We start from the raw sequence: 23,892 nt of genomic DNA on the forward strand, positions 1-23,892 counted from the left end.
GAGGACACACTGAATAGTGGGGGATAGATTGCTTATCCCTACCTTCCACCAATTGCCTTACTTGAAGGACTTTTCCTGCTTGGGACAAATATAAACAAACACAGGCATTGCCTCTTAAGGAGGACTTCAGACAGTTTGCCCGGTCAAATAACAGACCGGGTCTCCAGACTACATGAAGAAGAAAGGTTTATACCTCAAAGCAAATGCTATAAAGCAAAGCAAGCAAGCAAGTTCAAAGAACTTAAGCAACTAAAGCACCTGAAAAAGTCAAACCAATTAGTAAACAGTTCAACAATTAAAACAAAGAGAATGAACCAAAAAGTCAACCACAGAGGGACCAATTGTGCAAGGCACAAAGACTCAAGCATATGAGTCACCTACAAAACAAATGTTAGCACATTAAACAATCAAACTAAAACACATTTGAATGATCCTCAGGGCATTGGTGCTTAACCTGAAACAGATGAACTCAACATAAGCTCAGAAGACCACTAGGACTAGCCTAGGGTCAAAGATGAAAGAAAAAGTCAAGGCAGCAAGGAAAAGTCAACCCAAACCAAGTTTAAACATTCAAGAAGCATTCTCAATTGGATTCATAATTATATCATGCATCATGGTCATTTCATATGCAAAAGGATGCAAAGCATGGCAAGAGAAGCATACAAAAGTCAACAGCAAAGACTTCATCCAAAAGTCAACTCAAACAATCTCAAAAATCATGAAATAAATCACACTCAATCCTAACATCTAACATGGAAAGCATGTCAAATTTCATGGCATTTGGATGAGAGGAAGGCAGTCAAATAAAAATCATGAAGTCAAATCAAATTCAAGTAAGCATGGTGAAAGTCAACAAGCATGGGTCAACTTCAAAAAATCATATCAATTTGAAAACAGAAGAGAAATGAATGAGATTAACACCAATGCAAAGCTTGAGATGTCTAGTTATCACATATGAAATTTCATGGACATACAATAAGATTTGAGAATTTCACAAAAGATTTGGCAATGTATAGCACAAAAAGTCAACAAATGACCACATATGGAAGAAAATTCTCAATCAAATGGAAAACAGCAAGATTAATTCCAAGAAAATTCATACACAAACTAGACATGCAAAGAATGGTTCATGCAAAATTTGAGGTCATTTGGATGTAAGGAAGTGTGTGAACAAAAATTGTGAAAATGCATGATCATGGTATAGCACCAAATGCAACACACAACTTCAGAAAATCATAACTATCAATCCACAAATGATAAATGCACAAACTTTATATGGAAATGAAGATCAAGGTGTCTAGTTTTATCACAAAAAATTTCAAGCTCATTGGATATGAAATGACAATTTCACAAAAGGAATGGCACAATGTGTCATTTTGGCATACATGTTGAAAAATCATTTATCATTTAAAATCCAGAACATGGAAAATTAATTAAAATTCACCATAAAATACTAGACTCAATTGTGATCATGATGGAAAAAATTTCAAGATTTTTGGATAAAAATTGATGGAGAAAATAATTGTTGAAGTTGAGTGAATAATTGAAGGAAACATGAAACAATAGGCATGGCAAATGGTCAAATAAAGTCAACCGGTGGCAATTGTGTAATTCTGCAGTCACTTATTGAAGTGCTGCGTTTTGGGCAAGGCAAATGAAATGTTTTCATTGGCTGTTGCCCAATGAAACAGTAAATTGCCCAATGGAATGAATTTCTGGGTTTAACAAAACCCTAGGGTTTCAGCACAGCATTGTATTCATGTTATGCTTCAAGCAAATCGATCAAACAAAACCAAATGGACAGCAGCATACAACAGAACAAATATGCAACAATTAAGTAGTCACAAACCACACGTAACAACCACAAACCAATGGATTTCTGGACAGCTCATCATAACAGCAACATCATCATGCATTCATTCGACCAAACTATAGCAAAACAAACAACCGCATATAGCAGCATAGCATTTGGCAATGCAGTCAACAGCAACATGTAACAATACATAGGTCAAGCATCCACAACCAACACAACCAAATATCAATCCTGTGGATTTTGCAAGCAAGTTTAAAGGTTTCTCAAACAGCAGGGCATTGACAGCATTGGTACTCATCATCATGTTTCATCATCAATTAAAACCAACAGCAACATGTAGCAATGATCATACCATAAACCAGCACCCATGTCCAAATGCAACAAACAACAGCATGTGAATTTTATGAACAAATTTAGAGTTTTCAATCAGCAGGGCAAATGCAGCAATGGTATTCATCATCATCATTCAAACAACAAACCAAACAACAGCATTCAAATGCAGTTCATGAGGGTTTTCTAAACTGCAGTAAGGTTCAGCAATAGCAGCATGGTAACTCATGTTCATCATATAATCAAAACAAGCTCATCATCAACATGCATTCTCAATCAAAATCAACACAAAGCAGGTGGAATTTCTGTTTTAGCTGGAAAATAGCAAAGTTCAACAGCATAGCAGCATAAATTCATCATCATGTAATCAAAACAACAGCACATAGCATTGGTATCATGTGCTCATAGCAAGCAAACCAACAACAGCACATAAACAGCATGGACATAGCACAGTAGGTTCATGTAATCAAAAACAAATAACAGCAACCAACAAGAATCTGGAAAAAGATTGAGGTTTATGCGTTTGGTGGCAGCAGCAGCAGGTCAAGCTTATGTTGTTCACTCAACAGCAAAATTCCAGCAGCAAGAAAAACACAATATAGCAATGATGGAACCATACTCATGCACCTAAACAGCACAAACCCTACACATCAAAGCAAAATCCTGGGCAGGTTCTAAGGTTCATGGTCAGGGTATATGCAGCATCTTGTTTATGCATCAAGCTCATGGTATCAACAGCATCAAACATCATGGTTCGACCAATCCACACAACAGCACATAAACAGCATGGACTTCTAACTCATGAGTCAAACATCAGCATTAACGAGAAAAACAACTTCGAATGAAGTGCATCAACATAATGGCCATGGCTTTGGTGATATCATGTAGCAAAAATAACCAACACACACATGCAAAATTCTGGCAAATTCACCATAACAGCAGCAGGGTTTCATTCAACATCAATGCTCAACATTCACACAGGCAATTTCAGACAGACATAATGAACAACATGGCCAATGGAACATCAAGCAAACTTTAACCAACAACCAAGCAAACAGTAATCCTGGAAATTCTGGGCAGCATAGGTTTGAACAGCAAGCATAAACTCATCATCACCATAAGCTCGAAAATTCATCATGCCCAGAATTAAAATATGAGTACAGTAGTGTAATCCTCATGCATCACACATACACAATCCATTCATGGTTTTCAGGAAAAAAACGCAGCATCACAGCAAATCGAAAGAAAAATACATTCAAGCATAAAAATGAAAACTCATATTTCTCTCGGCATAACCAACCATTTCAAGCAAATGAACACTCATTAGAATCAGCATCATGTGAACTATCTAAAGCATATCATGGCATGGTAAAAGAAGGAGGTCGAAAAACTTACTTATTCTTGAAGAAATGGGGATGCAGTGGTCTTTGAGTGGTTGTAAGCAAAAACAGGTGAGCACAATGGTTGATAATGATGGAAGCTTGAAGAACCTTGGCTCAGTAGTGCTTGGAAACAACCATAACTCGAGCTGCCATTGAAGGATTTCTTTGAAAACAGACCATGGTGAAAGCTGTGCAGAGGATGTTTGATGCAGCAAATCACTTTCAAATGGAGTCCAGATGAAGAAATAATGAAGGTGGTTCAAGGGTTTTTGATGTTTTGCTCAGAATTCCCTCTGTGCAAAAATGCAAGATGAAAGGAGAATGAATGTTTTTGGTCGGTGGCTGCTTGTCTCTAGGGTTTAATCTGGCAGAAAAATCACTTTATATATGGTCTGTTAGCATGGCTTAATCACATGTTAAACTTGGTTAGCTTACTAATGAATCATTTTGCCTTTTGCTAATTGTGTAAAAAATGGAAGTGGTGGTGTGAAGTTTGCTCGAGTGGGCTTGTGAAATGGTTGTACATGACATTTGCTTGGGCTGTTTTGTGGTCTGCTGCAGCATGCTGTATGTATTTTGCTTTTGTACTTCCATTTTGCACCTTTTGCCAACTTTGAATTTTAAGTTAAAATGATGGTAAAAAAGTGGTATGATGATGGTTTAGGACTTTGAGCAAGTTTCAAATATGGTTTAAAGCATTTCCCAATTGACCAAATCAAGAAAAAGTCAAAAACTCAAAAAGTCAAAGTTTGGTCAAACTTTGATTTTAAATGAAAAAGGTCCAAAAATGCCATTTTGAATGGTGAGATTTTAGGTCATGAAATTTATATTTTTGGAAAGAGGATGAAAAATGTGGTTTGTAGGAAAAAACCCCACCAAATTTGGCCTTATGGTTTGAGAGATATGGCTTGTTGAAGTTCAAAAATTGATGAAAATGATTTGATCATATCTTGACAACCACACATGGGATTTGGGTGTTCTTGGACTTTTTGAAAATGGGAAGACAAGATCTTCAACTTTCATGTTGGGCAAAAATTCATTTGGAGCTTGTATCATGATGTAAGTTGAGGATCAAGAAGTTTCCATTTTTGGCAGTTGAAATTACAGGTCCACTTTCTATTTCTGGAAAATTTTCTGATTGACTTGATTTTCTTCCATGATGAGGTTTGACATGATAGATGAGGCTTATACAAGCATGAATGAACTCCTTCAGATCAATTCTATTCATCAAATCTCTGATTAAATCAGCAGTTGACCAAGTTTGACTTTTCTAGGGTTTTGGACTGATTGAACTTCTTCTGATGATTTCCAAACCCTAATTCCTTGAGAACTTGACTTCAAATGATGTCCCAAGATGTATGAACCTTTGATTATTGATCATGGTGCCCAAATTCCACAAGAATGGCCATCATGCATTGCTTTGACTGATCAATGGCTGACTTTGACCTAATTTCTGATGATTGCTTCAACTGCAAGCAACAAGGTTAGACTGACAATATTTTTGTACTTTTTGAATGATAAACATATGAAAGCAAAGATATACAAATGCACAGTATGCTTGGTGATCAAGAAACAAACCCACAAGGCAATCTATCCACTAAGAGGAAAGCAAAGGCATGCATTGATCCTTGAGGTCATGATATAAATGATATGGGCCATGAGGGATCTTAGGGCCCAAAATTGGGGTCTTACAGATGCCCCTATTTAAGGTCATTCTAGCCGGAGAAGTGAAGTTTAGAAATCTTCATCTCGACGCGGTAGAATGGGCTTAAATAACAGTAATGAGACAAATTTTGGTCCCTAAGAGACCTCATGATGCAGATGTATGTATGCAAAAGACACAAATTCTGTGGGGAATATGATTCACACAGAAGAAAAGACGATCCATCGGAGTAATACACTCACCAGGAACAGAGACTCTGACAAGACTCTATGGGGATAGTAAAAGAAAAAGAAATGTGTGAACAATACACGACTCCAACTGGGGAAGATAAAACTGACATAACGTGAACAAAACACGACTCTGATTAAGGAAAACAGAAAAACAGATTGGAGAACTCACTGGGGAGTGAAGAACTCACACTGGGGAAGAATTCCAAAGGAAAATAAATCCATTGGAGAGACGCAAGCTGACTCCTGAGGAGAAGCAAAAGAAAACTCCACTGGGGAAGTAACAAGCAAAATGAGATGTTACCAGGCATACGGGTAACAACACAGGAAAACCTGACTCCACAGGGGGACCGAGGTCACAATAGGGAGCAGAAAAGAGGGAACACCAAGGATACCGGTTACTGGGTATATAATAGGTGACCGACCAAAGCGTGAATTGGATTTCACTTCCAAAACACTCATCATCCTGAAGAAAGCTAGAAAAGCAAACTTGTTTATAGGATGGTCATTCAATTCCACAAGGAAAATGAATCTTACTCTGAGGGGAAAACAATCGAAAGATTGACTCAAGAGCACACGAGATATAATATCCATTACCGTCAGAACGTGGATAGAATACTCAGATGAGACATATTATTCATTACCGGCAGACCGTGAATAATATACTCGAAAGGAAAATTATCCTGAACCGGTTACTGGGTTGTTTATAGGATAAAATCCGAAGGCGTGAATTGGTTTTCACTTCCAAAACACTCATCATCCAAAACACAAACTGGTTAAAGGATGGCTATTCGATTCTACAAAGAATGCGAATCTTACTCGACTGGGGAAGATCAACAAAGGATTCCAACCGAAGAGCGCATGAGACGTATTATTCATTACCGGCAGACCGTGAATAATACACTCGCATGGCAAGAAACACCAGGGATACCGGTTACTGGGTATATAATAGGTGATCTACCGAAAACGTGAATTGGTTTTCACTTCCAAAACACTCATCATCCGAAAGGAGGGCTTGAAAAAGCAAATCGACTTACAGGATGGGCATTCGAATCCACAACAGGAAAATGAATCTTACTCAAATGGGGGCACAAACCCAAAGAGTGCATGAGATATAATATCCATTACCGGCAGACCGTGGATAAGATACTCGCATGAGATATATTATCTATTACCGTCAGAACGTAGATAACAAACTCGCATGGTAAGAAACACCAGAGATACCGGTTACTGGGTATATAATAGGTGATCTACCGAAAACGTGAATTGGTTTTCACTTCCAAAACACTCATCATCCAAAACACAAACTGGTTAAAGGATGGACATTCGATTCTACAAAGAATACGAATCTTGCTCAGTTGGGGAAAATCAACAGAGGATTCCAACTAGAGAGCGCATGAGATATATTATTCATTACCGGCAGACCGTGAATAATACACTCGCAAGAGAAAAGACACCAGAGATACCGGTTACTGGGTATATAATAGGTGACTAACCAAAAAAGAGAGACAATCGATACCAAGCATACGGGTAAACGAAAGACAACTCAGAGGGATAAATTGCAAGCATCCGGCAATTATCCAACAACAAGAAAATATTCGACTCCGCAAAGGGAAATAACGAATCTTACTCGACCGGGGAAACACAAAAGGCTTCGACTGAAGAGTGCATGAGATATATTATTCATTACCGGCAGACCGTGAATAATATACTCGCATGGAAGATTATCCACAACCGGTTACTGGGTTAACAAAGGATAAATCAACCGAACAGAAAGGCATCGGGATACCAAATCAGGTATATAATGATAACCAATCAAAAAGAGCAACAGACATTACCAACAAAAGGGTAAATGAAAGGTGATCTGCTGAGGATAAACTGCGAGCATCCGGCAATTATCCAAAGAAGACTAGCTGGGGATGCATTGATAAAGAATCAATGATCCGGGGAACAAATCACTAGCATACGGTGAAAAGACCCACTGGGGATAAAATTGCTAGCATACGGCAATTATCCACAAAAGACTTGCTGAGAATATAAGTGCTGATCTGAGCAACTTATACAAGCAAAGGAAAATCAACATCAAGAATATTGAATGAAGATAACCACAAAAATTAGGGTTTACATCTACCGAATACGGGGTAGAAGACCAAAACTCCACGTGAGGATAGAACAAATCACAAATCCGCACGGGAAACCAAAATAGGGTTTATAACAAACCACAAACTGCTGAAGAGCAGGAAAATAGGATTTACAACTACTGGATAGTAGGTAGAAAACCAAAAACTCTGGCTGGAGAATAAAAGGTGTGTAACCACAAATTCTGTTAAGAAAGCCAGGAAAAGATAGGACTTACAACTGCTGGTTTGTAGGCAGAGGCCCAAAAAACATTCCGCTGGGGAACAACCCACTGGGAAACACAAGATATTTGACAAATAGCCAATTCGGGAATGATCCGAAAAGCAGACTAAATAAAGACACGTCCTAATGAGGATATAACTCAAATAGGAAAATCCATCCCAATATATGTGTTGGGAGGAAACGGAAGAAACCGTCATCCACGAGGATAATCTCAGTGGGGAACTGCAGAAGAAAAGACAGACATTTTCTGCTTATGGGGTTGACTCTATATGGAGAGATTTTAAACACCCGACATCTGCTTGGGGAGATCTGTAAAGAGATCTATATCACCATAGCAGGAGACACGACAAACAAAAGATATATGGCAAGAAATGCAACATGAATATCTGAATGTTTTATGAATATGCATGAATATGCGTGATTTATGTTTGATGAATGCTGACAAAACAGACAATTCTAACACAAACAGGTCTGGAACAAACGTCCGGTATTATACTTCCAGGGAAAAAACCAACTGGAGAGCCAATCTGCGGAGATCTAAATGCTGTAAAGCAAAGATCTGCAGGTACTGCTGAAGAAGCAGAGAATCAGAGATATCGAGAAACAACCCAATCAGGGTACAGAAAGTCACAACGGGCCAACAGCCACCAAGACAAATCTGTAGGGGAACAAGAGAAGTCCCAAAGTATATCTGCAGGGGATCCCAGTGTCAACTGAGAAACAAAAGGTGCATAAGCACGAACTGCTATAGAAGCAACTCCACATAACTCCACTGGGGAATGACCCACTGAGGGAGAATGATATCATCCAAATAGAATTTACTGCATAAGCAACTCTACTGGGGAAAACTGTCAGCTACTCTCTTGGGAACAAGCCACTGAGGGAGGACAGATCAAACAAGTATATTCTGCAACGAACCACTCCACTTGGGAGAATATACAGCAAATTGATCACGACAAGTAGATTCGGCAATAAAAGCCACTCTACTGGGGATCACAAACAGTCGGGAAATCAATCCGTTTACTGGAGGCTAGAGCCATCATCCGACCATACCGGAGATTGAAGGAGCATCCAACTGGCGAAACTGCCACAACAAACAAATCTGCAGACTAAGCTGAGGAAAAGATGGTTGCAATACACTGGGATGTCAACCCAAATCAAAACTGCTCAGGAAAATAAATCCTGCTCTGCTGAAGAGAATAACTCTGATGGAGAGATAGCAACAATTCCGCAGATGACTTCGCCGGGGAAAAGGTAAAGTACCGGGTATCAAACCACTGACTTACCGAGTCTTCAAAAAGAAAGCAACCGTGCTGAGGAAACAGACAAATCCGCTGGCAACCTGCATGGGGAGAAACGGTAACAACTCCACTTGCAACCCTGGTGGGGATATTAATAACAGCTCTACTCGCGACTCCGAGGGGAGTATCAATCAACAGTTATACTCATGACTGTGCTGAGGAGACAAATAAAGTCTGGGGCATACGACCCACTGGAGAAAGTGACGGGGCACCAAGATGATAGACCATCAACCGCCGAAACTTCTACAAGAAAAACAACCATGCTGGGAAAACTGCTGCTGGAGAAAACAAAGTCTTCGACAACACTCTGTTTGCGACTGTACTGGGGAACAACCCCAACAACAACTCTGCTTGAGGGATAACCTCAACAAAGGTCTGGAGAAAGAAGATACAACCAAACCAGGAATATGAACGAATGTCTTACCTGTTGGGAATCATGCCACCCTCGGGAGAGCACTGAGATATTCTTGAGTATCCTTTCAATCTTGTGAATGTTCACTTTGTTTAAAACAAAAATTTTGAAAAAATTTGATTTGTTTAAAACAATGACATTTTTATCAATTTAAAACATGTAAAACATTTGTTGAATTGGAACAAATAAGAGTGCAAATAAATTGGATAAAAAGCTCAAATTGATGTGATGGAATGGTAGCCTGCAAATGGCAAGACTCCATAGATCTGTACAAATTTGAAATCAGTGATATATATTGGAAGAGGGCTACATTGAACATAATGATCCTTTCTCTACCAATTTGAATCTCGATGTATCCGAAGCTTCAGTTGACGACGAATCGAGAATCTGCTGACGAAATGACGACTGATGAACCAGAAAGTCTTGTCAGGATGCAGTTACTTGCCAAATCCCTAATTTTTGCCTAGATTGCCCCAGAGTGAGGTACTCAATCTAGCGGGATGCAAATGTATATTTTTTTTCAAGTCTCTAATTTTTGCCTGGATTACCCTTGCGGGTTCTCCACCGAGACGCTCATTTTTGCCTAAGCCGCCCTTTCGGGTTTTCAACTTAGCGAGCTATTCTGTTTTTTCATTCTTTTTTTTCATTTGCATATACTTTTTTTTTAGGCAAAGTATCTCTTAACTGCATCTGAATTCACAGGACGAGTGAAATCCTCCCCATCCACTGTTGTAAGCATCAAAGCACCGCCTGAAAAGGCTCTCTTAACAACATATGGACCCTCGTAGTTTGGAGTCCACTTGCCCCTGGAATCGGGCGCGAAAGACAAAACTTTCTTGAGCACAAGGTCACCTTCTCGGAACACACGAGGCTTGACCTTCTTGTCGAATGCCTTCTTCATTCTCTGCTGATACAACTGACCATGGCACATGGCAGTTAATCGCTTCTCTTCGATCAAATTCAACTGGTCATAACGACTTTGAATCCATTCAGCGTCAGTCAACTAGGGACTTGAGGGTATAATTTTTTCTTTTTCCCTTGGAAAAATTTTGAAAAAATTTTCCTGGTTTTTGATTTTTCATTCTTTTTCACCCTCTTTCCTTTTCTTTTTTTTTTTTTTTTTTTTTTTTTTTTTTTTTTTTTTTTTTTTTTTTTTTTTTTTTTTTTTTTTTTATCCCCAGTTTAACTGTCTGCTGATTCTCATGATACAACTGAATGAGCTTCTCTTGTGCTCAAGAAGACGGGTAATCTCGTCAGGAATCCCCTTCAACATCATCTTCCTCTGCCTCAGATACAAGGACTTCAAGATTGGGAGATGGCGTTGGATCATTATGTTCAATGGGTTTAGAAATCCCTGCATAATGATTTTGGATAATGAAAAGCTTTTTGAATTTAAACAAGCAAATCATTTATGCAGATGAAAAATACTGTTTTTGTTTTTCATGGTTTTTTGTGATCACTGATTTCATAAAGAAAAGCAAAAAGTGAAAACAAATGGAAAAACAAATGTTTGACAATGCATTAATTGAATGAAAACATCATTGTATTAAATGCTGCCAACAATGTCATCACTTCTCCTTTTGGCATGGGAGAAGGGTTTTAAAACAAGGTGAACAAATCACGCTGACTTATGAATGACCGTAGGAACATCCACAGCGACCCAATTGTGGCAAGACACCACCAGGAATGATGAAATTGTTCAGATCTTCTGCATATACTTCCAAGATAGCAGCAATTTCTTCTTCAGGTTGATCAGCATGGATGAGTCCTCCACTCGCGAACAAACCTTGCTCCTTAAGTGCCCCAGAACAGTAGCCTATGCCAGCCCGGGATTGGTTAACCAGGAATAAATCCATCAACAGGAAAAAAATCCATCAACAGGAATAAATCCATCAACAGCACTAAGTCTGGCAAAAATCCTCCTCTAGTTCACAATTCTCTTGCTCAGGATGATCCATCAATCTGGCAGAGGTGGCTCTGGTATAATACCGGCAAGGTGCGTCTCAAAATGAATGAAGATCGCAGGGTCAGACCACTGGACGGGAGACCGGAACGAAACACCTGCTGATGCAAATGATGCATGAAGTGTTTATGCATATGCTTGTTTTTATATCAAAGGAACCCGAGGGTTTTATTTGCAAACTTTGAAATTTTAAGCATTTTGATCTTACATGAGAATATCTCATCAGATATATCAGGTGAAAATTTTTTTCCGGTTTTTCATGTTTTGAAATTTTTTTGCAAATAAACTCCTTTGAGTTCCTTGAAAATTTTCTTTTTCTGATGATATGAATGCGGATGAATGCGTGAATGCATGAATGCAACAAACACACTCAAGGATCAAGCAAGGCACGCCAAACAAAGGTCGTGGGAAAGCTCTATGTATCCCTAATATCAATCATCCATTTTGGTGGATTTAGGTTTTCACCTTATCGACACCCAAGTTCCATTGATATTAACGGTACATGAACCGGTTCAGACATTCTTAATATCAACCAGCCGCTTTGATGGATTTTAGGTTTTACACCTGATCCGGGATCCATTGATATTAACAATGTTTGAACGACTCAACCACGAATCACGGGTTTGTTGAGAGTCACGAGCATGGAGTCTCGGTTAAGAACCATCCAAAGGGAGTGTACTAGGGTTTAAACCTGCCAGACATGTTCTATCAGAGGTTCCCATAATCATCGTTCCATCTTTCGAATATTATCGGAGGAACGAATACTCGTATTCCAAGAATATTCTCAAGAGAAACTCTTATGAGTGTAGTATCGCGTAACAATCGTATCAGAACTGACATCTGAACGACCTCCGCACTACGGTCCTAAAAATAGGCCAAGATGGGTTTGGTAAACTAAGGTCCTTGGCTTCTGCGGCACATGATTGAAAGAATAATGCCTAACCACAAATAACTTGTGTGACATTATTAATTCAACATGACCTCCACCAAGTGAATGGGCTCGCAAGTCAACTGGCTAAGGACTACTCCACACCAGTCAACAAGACTATGCCATTCTCCTATCCTAGAGTGCACTCGAGTTCGGGTATAGAACTCATCTCACAGATCACCAAAGCACACAGCAAACGTACATCAAGCAATTCACACATTACAATCAATACATTCATCCCAAATTGTACAAAAATATGTCAGAAAAAGAATAACAATATAGCACAACAAGGGTGAAAAGTAGGCAATACCACCAGGGATTCTGGTGAGTTTTTCTCCCCAGTGGAGTCGCCACTTTTCTGTGACGGTGTATTCGTCGCTATATGATCTATCGATTAAATCATAAGCTAGAGATACATTGAAATTTCGAGTCGCCACCGCACTTTTATTTATCCAAAGGACTGGCTAAAAAGCGAACAAAAGCCTAAGAAGTTTTACACATAGAAAACTAATAAAAAGATCAGAGATTCCGGGTAAGGGGTAAATTACGCAATGGGAAGGTGTTAGGCACCCACTACGTCCTAGGTACTCCTAGGGAGCCCTTTTCACACTTGTTATGCTAAATTGTTATTTGTTATGACATAAAGATTGTGCAAACATGATTGGGATGATGAGAAAAGAATATACAAGTTTTTATTATTATTGGGTTCGAACGGATGAACCCGTTGCCTACGTACCTTCCATCAAAGGTAAGGATCAGAACGCCGTAGTTCGGCTAAAAGATTTCCAAAAGTTGGTGGATTCAGTTTTGAACACAAGCACTGAGGCTTTTCATTATCAATGGGAGAACACTCGACCAAAAACAACATCCACCATGCGAGGATAGCTTCGACGTACTAGAGGGGTTAGCCCTGTTTGAAGTACGGAAGTCTTACTGTCGACTCACTAAGGATAGGCAAGATTTACATCAACCACAATGATAATTGAAGCCTATGGCTAATGCATGAAAAGATTAATGGACAGAGCCAAAACAAGTGAATGAGTGAAGTTAATTGATTGTGATTATGAAAATGAAGTCAAAGTATGATTAGGATTGATTCAAAGAAGTATTATGAAATGGAGTTTTGAAAAAGTCAAGGACTCGGGGTCCAGGTTTTTAGTTAGAAAAACATGAAGATGTTTGCACAACACTTATGTCAATTTTGAAAGGTATAGTGTGAAAAGGTCTAGGACATAATGAATGATGAATGGATGAAGATGGGGTAGTAAAACTTCTTAGAAGGTTCACTTCTTGAAATCATATAGCAAATGATTCAAGTGTGTCCTTTGGAATAGCAATTAATAATAACAAACAAAGCAAGCAAAAGCGGATATCGGATGCCAATCAATGGTCTTATACCAATCTCCTAAAACAAAATGGGATATCAGATGCCACTCAATGGACTTACACTAATCTCCACAGGCAAAGAAATAAAAAGGCGGATACCGGATACCAATAGATGGATTTACACCAGTCTCCTAAAACAGAACAGGATATCAGATGCCACTCAATGGTCTTATACTAATCTCCTCAAAAGAAAACAAGAATGAGAAATGGAAGTCAACTGCCAATCTATCTGGACTTAGGTTAACTCCACAGTATGCTCACAGGAAATCCAATGCCACATCACCGGGACTTACAATGGATCCTCACATACAAGCACAAGAGCAATGACATGATCACAGGTATGCAAATGCCAACTTACAGGGACTTATAATTGCAACCTCTCATACAAACAGATGAACAAACTATGATCACAGGAAAACAGATGCCAACTTACAGGGACTTATAACTGTATCCTCACATACAAATCAAACAGATCAAATTATGATCACAGGATAACAGATGCCAACTTACAGGGACTTATAACTGTATCCTCACATACAAATCAAACAGATCAAATTATGATCACAGGATAACAGATGCCAACTTACAGGGACTTATAACTGTATCCTCACATACAAACAGATAAAACAGAAGATATGAGTGACCAATGAGGTCTTACACTCTATCCTTCCATATCACAGGAGCAAATGCCAAAGCAATGGACTTACAATTGTCCTCAATGGGCAAACAACAATGATAGCATCATAAAAGCAAATGAGATGATCATGCATTAATGGCAATTGATGATGATAGATGCATAACATATAAGCAAGCAAGTGCACATGAAGCAATCAATCAAACAATGAATATCAAACAGCACACTCTATAGCCAAACAATGGGGGCTCACACAAGAGGGTTTGACTTTTGAAAGTCCACTGTGATAGGTGAAGGTTGCTCTTAACCTGGCCATTGAGGGGCTCAGGTGAAGCAGATGAAAAGGAGATGAGGGGTGTGCCTCATTGCTTCTATCTCAAATCAGAGAGAGCATCAAAGAAAGTGTGGGAGTTCAGAAAGTAGGAACTCTCTCCACATTATTGACTCGATTAGATCTTGGGTATTTATCTCAATGCTTCAACCATGTAATGGGAGCAATGAGAGGACACACTGAATAGTGGGGGATAGATTGCTTATCCCTACCTTCCACCAATTGCCTTACTTGAAGGACTTTTCCTGCTTGGGACAAATATAAACAAACACAGGCATTGCCTCTTAAGGAGGACTTCAGACAGTTTGCCCGGTCAAATAACAGACCGGGTCTCCAGACTACATGAAGAAGAAAGGTTTATACCTCAAAGCAAATGCTATAAAGCAAAGCAAGCAAGCAAGTTCAAAGAACTTAAGCAACTAAAGCACCTGAAAAAGTCAAACCAATTAGTAAACAGTTCAACAATTAAAACAAAGAGAATGAACCAAAAAGTCAACCACAGAGGGACCAATTGTGCAAGGCACAAAGACTCAAGCATATGAGTCACCTACAAAACAAATGTTAGCACATTAAACAATCAAACTAAAACACATTTGAATGATCCTCAGGGCATTGGTGCTTAACCTGAAACAGATGAACTCAACATAAGCTCAGAAGACCACTAGGACTAGCCTAGGGTCAAAGATGAAAGAAAAAGTCAAGGCAGCAAGGAAAAGTCAACCCAAACCAAGTTTAAACATTCAAGAAGCATTCTCAATTGGATTCATAATTATATCATGCATCATGGTCATTTCATATGCAAAAGGATGCAAAGCATGGCAAGAGAAGCATACAAAAGTCAACAGCAAAGACTTCATCCAAAAGTCAACTCAAACAATCTCAAAAATCATGAAATAAATCACACTCAATCCTAACATCTAACATGGAAAGCATGTCAAATTTCATGGCATTTGGATGAGAGGAAGGCAGTCAAATAAAAATCATGAAGTCAAATCAAATTCAAGTAAGCATGGTGAAAGTCAACAAGCATGGGTCAACTTCAAAAAATCATATCAATTTGAAAACAGAAGAGAAATGAATGAGATTAACACCAATGCAAAGCTTGAGATGTCTAGTTATCACATATGAAATTTCATGGACATACAATAAGATTTGAGAATTTCACAAAAGATTTGGCAATGTATAGCACAAAAAGTCAACAAATGACCACATATGGAAGAAAATTCTCAATCAAATGGAAAACAGCAAGATTAATTCCAAGAAAATTCATACACAAACTAGACATGCAAAGAATGGTTCATGCAAAATTTGAGGTCATTTGGATGTAAGGAAGTGTGTGAACAAAAATTGTGAAAATGCATGATCATGGTATAGCACCAAATGCAACACACAACTTCAGAAAATCATAACTATCAATCCACAAATGATAAATGCACAAACTTTATATGGAAATGAAGATCAAGGTGTCTAGTTTTATCACAAAAAATTTCAAGCTCATTGGATATGAAATGACAATTTCACAAAAGGAATGGCACAATGTGTCATTTTGGCATACATGTTGAAAAATCATTTATCATTTAAAATCCAGAACATGGAAAATTAATTAAAATTCACCATAAAATACTAGACTCAATTGTGATCATGATGGAAAAAATTTCAAGATTTTTGGATAAAAATTGATGGAGAAAATAATTGTTGAAGTTGAGTGAATAATTGAAGGAAACATGAAACAATAGGCATGGCAAATGGTCAAATAAAGTCAACCGGTGGCAATTGTGTAATTCTGCAGTCACTTATTGAAGTGCTGCGTTTTGGGCAAGGCAAATGAAATGTTTTCATTGGCTGTTGCCCAATGAAACAGTAAATTGCCCAATGGAATGAATTTCTGGGTTTAACAAAACCCTAGGGTTTCAGCACAGCATTGTATTCATGTTATGCTTCAAGCAAATCGATCAAACAAAACCAAATGGACAGCAACATACAACAGAACAAATATGCAACAATTAAGTAGTCACAAACCACACGTAACAACCACAAACCAATGGATTTCTGGACAGCTCATCATAACAGCAACATCATCATGCATTCATTCGACCAAACTATAGCAAAACAAACAACCGCATATAGCAGCATAGCATTTGGCAATGCAGTCAACAGCAACATGTAACAATACATAGGTCAAGCATCCACAACCAACACAACCAAATATCAATCCTGTGGATTTTGCAAGCAAGTTTAAAGGTTTCTCAAACAGCAGGGCATTGACAGCATTGGTACTCATCATCATGTTTCATCATCAATTAAAACCAACAGCAACATGTAGCAATGATCATACCATAAACCAGCACCCATGTCCAAATGCAACAAACAACAGCATGTGAATTTTATGAACAAATTTAGAGTTTTCAATCAGCAGGGCAAATGCAGCAATGGTATTCATCATCATCATTCAAACAACAAACCAAACAACAGCATTCAAATGCAGTTCATGAGGGTTTTCTAAACTGCAGTAAGGTTCAGCAATAGCAGCATGGTAACTCATGTTCATCATATAATCAAAACAAGCTCATCATCAACATGCATTCTCAATCAAAATCAACACAAAGCAGGTGGAATTTCTGTTTTAGCTGGAAAATAGCAAAGTTCAACAGCATAGCAGCATAAATTCATCATCATGTAATCAAAACAACAGCACATAGCATTGGTATCATGTGCTCATAGCAAGCAAACCAACAACAGCACATAAACAGCATGGACATAGCACAGTAGGTTCATGTAATCAAAAACAAACAACAGCAACCAACAAGAATCTGGAAAAAGATTGAGGTTTATGCGTTTGGTGGCAGCAGCAGCAGGTCAAGCTTATGTTGTTCACTCAACAGCAAAATTCCAGCAGCAAGAAAAACACAATATAGCAATGATGGAACCATACTCATGCACCTAAACAGCACAAACCCTACACATCAAAGCAAAATCCTGGGCAGGTTCTAAGGTTCATGGTCAGGGTATATGCAGCATCTTGTTTATGCATCAAGCTCATGGTATCAACAGCATCAAACATCATGGTTCGACCAATCCACACAACAGCACATAAACAGCATGGACTTCTAACTCATGAGTCAAACATCAGCATTAACGAGAAAAACAACTTCGAATGAAGTGCATCAACATAATGGCCATGGCTTTGGTGATATCATGTAGCAAAAATAACCAACACACACATGCAAAATTCTGGCAAATTCACCATAACAGCAGCAGGGTTTCATTCAACATCAATGCTCAACATTCACACAGGCAATTTCAGACAGACATAATGAACAACATGGCCAATGGAACATCAAGCAAACTTTAACCAACAACCAAGCAAACAGTAATCCTGGAAATTCTGGGCAGCATAGGTTTGAACAGCAAGCATAAACTCATCATCACCATAAGCTCGAAAATTCATCATGCCCAGAATTAAAATATGAGTACAGTAGTGTAATCCTCATGCATCACACATACACAATCCATTCATGGTTTTCAGGAAAAAAACGCAGCATCACAGCAAATCGAAAGAAAAATACATTCAAGCATAAAAATGAAAACTCATATTTCTCTCGGCATAACCAACCATTTCAAGCAAATGAACACTCATTAGAATCAGCATCATGTGAACTATCTAAAGCATATCATGGCATGGTAAAAGAAGGAGGTCGAAAAACTTACTTATTCTTGAAGAAATGGGGATGCAGTGGTCTTTGAGTGGTTGTAAGCAAAAACAGGTGAGCACAATGGTTGATAATGATGGAAGCTTGAAGAACCTTGGCTCAGTAGTGCTTGGAAACAACCATAACTCGAGCTGCCATTGAAGGATTTCTTTGAAAACAGACCATGATGAAAGCTGTGCAGAGGATGTTTGATGCAGCAAATCACTTTCAAATGGAGTCCAGATGAAGAAATAATGAAGGTGGTTCAAGGGTTTTTGATGTTTTGCTCAGAATTCCCTCTGTGCAAAAATGCAAGATGAAAGGAGAATGAATGTTTTTGGTCGGTGGCTGCTTGTCTCTAGGGTTTAATCTGGCAGAAAAATCACTTTATATATGGTCTGTTAGCATGGCTTAATCACATGTTAAACTTGGTTAGCTTACTAATGAATCATTTTGCCTTTTGCTAATTGTGTAAAAAATGGAAGTGGTGGTGTGAAGTTTGCTCGAGTGGGCTTGTGAAATGGTTGTACATGACATTTGCTTGGGCTGTTTTGTGGTCTACTGCAGCATGCTGTATGTATTTTGCTTTTGTACTTCCATTTTGCACCTTTTGCCAACTTTGAATTTTAAGTTAAAATGATGGTAAAAAAGTGGTATGATGATGGTTTAGGACTTTGAGCAAGTTTCAAATATGGTTTAAAGCATTTCCCAATTGACCAAATCAAGAAAAGTCAAAAACTCAAAAAGTCAAAGTTTGGTCAAACTTTGATTTTAAATGAAAAAGGTCCAAAAATGCCATTTTGAATGGTGAGATTTTAGGTCATGAAATTTATATTTTTGGAAAGAGGATGAAAAATGTGGTTTGTAGGAAAAAACCCCACCAAATTTGGCCTTATGGTTTGAGAGATATGGCTTGTTGAAGTTCAAAAATTGATGAAAATGATTTGATCATATCTTGACAACCACACATGGGATTTGGGTGTTCTTGGACTTTTTGAAAATGGGAAGACAAGATCTTCAACTTTCATGTTGGGCAAAAATTCATTTGGAGCTTGTATCATGATGTAAGTTGAGGATCAAGAAGTTTCCATTTTTGGCAGTTGAAATTACAGGTCCACTTTCTATTTCTGGAAAATTTTCTGATTGACTTGATTTTCTTCCATGATGAGGTTTGACATGATAGATGAGGCTTATACAAGCATGAATGAACTCCTTCAGATCAATTCTATTCATCAAATCTCTGATTAAATCAGCAGTTGACCAAGTTTGACTTTTCTAGGGTTTTGGACTGATTGAACTTCTTCTGATGATTTCCAAACCCTAATTCCTTGAGAACTTGACTTCAAATGATGTCCCAAGATGTATGAACCTTTGATTATTGATCATGGTGCCCAAATTCCACAAGAATGGCCATCATGCATTGCTTTGACTGATCAATGGCTGACTTTGACCTAATTTCTGATGATTGCTTCAACTGCAAGCAACAAGGTTAGACTGACAATATTTTTGTACTTTTTGAATGATAAACATATGAAAGCAAAGATATACAAATGCACAGTATGCTTGGTGATCAAGAAACAAACCCACAAGGCAATCTATCCACTAAGAGGAAAGCAAAGGCATGCATTGATCCTTGAGGTCATGATATAAATGATATGGGCCATGAGGGATCTTAGGGCCCAAAATTGGGGTCTTACAGATACTAATACAACATTAAGAATTGCGTTGGATTTGAATAGTATCTAGTTGTTGAGATACTAATACAACATTAAGAATGGCGTTGGATTTGAATAATTTGACTTGACATTAATGAAGAGAAAGAGTGGTATTTATACGAAGAGGTTAGCTTGAGAGTCAAGTAACAAATTATGACTAACCATGTTAACCCTAACTAACTGAGCTAACTAAAATTACAATGAATATATGTTAATAATGTCCTTCAAGCTGGAGCGTAGTTAACGGAGGTTCCAAGCTTGGACATGATGAGAGAAAATGGTTGAGGGTCGAGAGGTTTGAAGAAGATGTCGTCCAGTTGTGCGGAAAATGGAATGGGTAACAGTTGAAACAATTTGGCAAGGAGTTTTTCACGAATAAGGTGGCAATCGATCACAATATGTTCTGTTCTTTCTTGAAAGGATGCATTGGCAGCAATGTGTCGAGCGAATTGGTTATCACAATAAAGTAGTGCAGGTGTGATGAAAGTAACATAAAAGTCGGGAAGTAAGTAAGTGAGTCATTGTACTCACAAACGGTTGAAGCAAGGACACAATATTAAGCTTCCGAGGAAGATCGAGAGAAGGTGATTTGCTTATTTGACTTCCAAGAAATCAAAAAATCTCCTAAGAAGATGTAGATTCCGGTGATAGACCTTCGTGTGTCACTGCAAGAGGCCCAATCAGAGTCATTGAATCCTTGAGCTGAAAAATGGATGCTAAGGAAAAGAACAATCCTTGAGAAGGAGATTGTTTGATATGCTTTAGGATTTGATGTGCAGCCTACAATTGCATAATGGTACGAGCATACATAAGTTGACTCAGTTGTTGCACCTAGAAACTGATGTCTGGTCGTGGGGTGCACAAGTAGATTAATCGACCAATGATCCTTTTGTAGGTGGTTTCATCAGTGGAAGAAGAGTCATCAGTGGTTGTTAGTTTGTGAGATCTTGTCATGTGAGTGGGAGCATGCTTAACAACTAGGAAACATGTATCATGAAGCAATTCAAAGACATAATTTTGTTGGCAAATGACAATTCCTTGAGGTGATCAAATAACTTCAATGCCATGAAAGAACCGCAGATTACAGGATCTTTAATTTTGAAACTACAGTCAAGTTTGAATTTCAAATTTTGTATCACATCAAGATCATTGTCTGAAATAATCAAGTCATCAACATAGATTAGAAGGAAGGTAAACCTATGATCATGAAATTTGGTGAAGAGTGAATGATTGGCTTAAGATTTCTTGTAGTGTAAGGAAAGCAATAGAGATGATAGTTGGCAAATCATTGTCGGATAGCTTGTTTTAATCCATAGATGGATTTTTGTAATTTGCAAACTTGGTTAGGAATCGAGGGAAGTAAATCCAGAGGAGGTGTCATGTAAATATCCTCATCAAGATCACCATGAAGGAAGGCATTGTTGACATCAAGTTGGACCATGTTCCATCTCTTAGTAGAAGTAGTTTCCAATACAAGTCTCACAATTGTCATCTTGGCACAAGTGAAAAAGTGTCCATGTAGTCAATTCCCTCAATTTGTCCGTAACCCTTTACACAAGTGATTGCACTTTCTTGACCACTAAGTGGGGGTACCCAAAAGTTTTCACATCAATTCTTATCTATCTCTCACCAGATCACTCAGCCTCGTGGTCTCCTATAGATACTGACCCTGCTCAATAGTAAGGTTGTTGGCACCTCTAGATACTGACCCTGCTCAATAGTAAGGTTGTTGGCGCATTCCAGGAGCATTTCTTTCTCTCGTCGAAGATGGTATGGGAAAAAAATATCTCTTATCCCAAAAACACCAAATACTAAAATAGTCGACAAGAAAGGGATATTCCTACTAAAAAATTTACAAATGCAATTGCAAGGTTACTCAAATGCTAATTATGTTAGATGTCTAGACTCTAGAAGGCATGTTTCATGCTAAAGCTTCTTCTTGAGAAGGTATCTTATCTCATTTAGGACTAAGAAACAACTTAATGTATCATGATCTACAAGTGAAGCTGAGTATAAGCCATTAGTTACTACAAATTGTGAGCTCCAATGGTTGTTGAAAGACTTAAGAGTTAAATGTATTAAAACACATGTTCTCTACTTTGATAATCAATGTGCTCTCCCATTACAACAAACCCATTTTCTTTTTATGAAAGAACAAAACATTTGGAAATCAAATGTAACTTTTTTAGGATGTAAAATAATTAAATTATTATAATCAATTTTATTTAATATTTTATTTTCAATTGATAATAAAATTAACTCATCTAAAGACTCTAATCATTATTTAAAAAACCATAATTGAAAAACAATACCAAACTTATTTTAAAAAATATGTAGATATCAATTCTCCTATTATATTAAAGAACAAAAAAATTTCTATCTATACATGTGTTTTATAAATCAACAAATCAAATAATACGCATTATAAATGATTATTATTATTATAGAGTTTAGATATATATTGTTATTTAATTAACATATAGAATGATTTTAAATGTTATTTTTTATTTAAAAATCGATTAATTAAAGCCATAAAAATATAAAATAAAAATTTGAGGCTTTTCATAAAAATAAAAAAGCAGAATAAAAAGACTGCAAGCCTCGTTGGTCGTTGAGGTACATGGAACTTTGGGTCTCCGTTAAGGAATCTGCGGTTTTTCGGTACTATTGTTTGATAACAGAAAGAAAACTTTTGAGTACATTTATGCATGTTTAGATAAAGTGTTAGAGAGAAATCAAAGGAAAAAACATGCATAACAAAGTGCCAACGAAAAAGCGTCACATGCATGCATCATCCATGCATGTTGCTCACTATAAAACTTCATACTTTCCACTGCATGCAAACCATGCGTCTGACCGAATAAAAGAAAGTTCACACTCACCATATTTAACCCTTTCCACGTTGTTTTTCCACTCATTTCAGTTTTTCAAACTCACTCAGCTAAGGAACCTTAAAACCTTAACCATCCATATCACTTCCCTTTATATATTCTTATACCTTGCTTATTATTTCTGTATTATGCTTGCGATGGCAACAGCGGCATTTTCTTCACTTCTACAGCCAGAGAAACAACAAACGAGTTCAGGAGAAGCTATTCCAACTCCAAGCAGCTCTAGTGCTTGGCAATCATCAGGATCTATTGGTCCATTTTTTGCTGTGATCGTTATTCTTACGATTCTTGCTGTGCTCTCTTGCTACTTGAGTCGCATGTGTAGGCGGAGGGAACTTACTCCATTGGAGAGTATCAAAGGTAGAGGCTGTTTTGGATGGGTGAAACGTCGGTGTCGAAATTGTATGGCTAGAGATCTTGAAGTTGGAGGCGTTGGAGCTAAGGTTATGGTTTGTGATCAAGAAGAGGAAATCGATTCTAAGGTTAAAGATATTGATGTTCAAATTTAATTAGTTGATGCCATATACATAGTATGTTGTTATTATAAATAATATTATAAATTTTAAAATTGTTGGTGAAGTCTGATCATAATTTTCTCTATGAGTTTTTTTATAAAAAAAAAAAAAACTAAAAAGAAGGCTATTGACATCTCCGCATTATCTATTAGCAATACTTAAAATGATAAGACAAGTTGCTCATGCATTTTTTTTATCAATGAAAGAATTATATTCCAATACACAACGAAGTACAAAACATCTAATCAATTCACCTGAGTATTAAGTTTCATTCACTTTATACGCCATAGAAAATGAAATACCGTTCTCTTTATATAACAAATTGAAAGATCATATTCTTCTAGGAGGAGG

The 23,892-nt window shown here is 37.7% G+C and overlaps 1 protein-coding gene across 1 annotated transcript; it reads left to right on the plus strand.

Moving 5' to 3' along the window:
* Positions 1-23,072: 23,072 nt before the first annotated feature.
* On the plus strand, positions 23,073-23,605 carry LOC127098069 (uncharacterized). The gene has a single exon (XM_051036605.1). It carries the CDS (start codon positions 23,155-23,157, stop codon positions 23,533-23,535), a length of 381 nt encoding a protein of 126 aa, XP_050892562.1. The 5' UTR covers positions 23,073-23,154; the 3' UTR covers positions 23,536-23,605.
* The last annotated feature ends 287 nt before the right edge of the window (positions 23,606-23,892 follow it).

This window comes from Lathyrus oleraceus, chromosome 1 (genome assembly GCF_024323335.1).
Source record: "Lathyrus oleraceus cultivar Zhongwan6 chromosome 1, CAAS_Psat_ZW6_1.0, whole genome shotgun sequence".
NCBI classification, from domain to species: Eukaryota; Viridiplantae; Streptophyta; class Magnoliopsida; order Fabales; family Fabaceae; genus Lathyrus; species Lathyrus oleraceus.

Coding starts and splice junctions, on each gene's coding strand:
- LOC127098069 (XM_051036605.1), top strand. CDS start 23,155: ATGCTTGCGATGGCAACAGCGGCATTTTCTTCACTTCTACAGCCAGAG.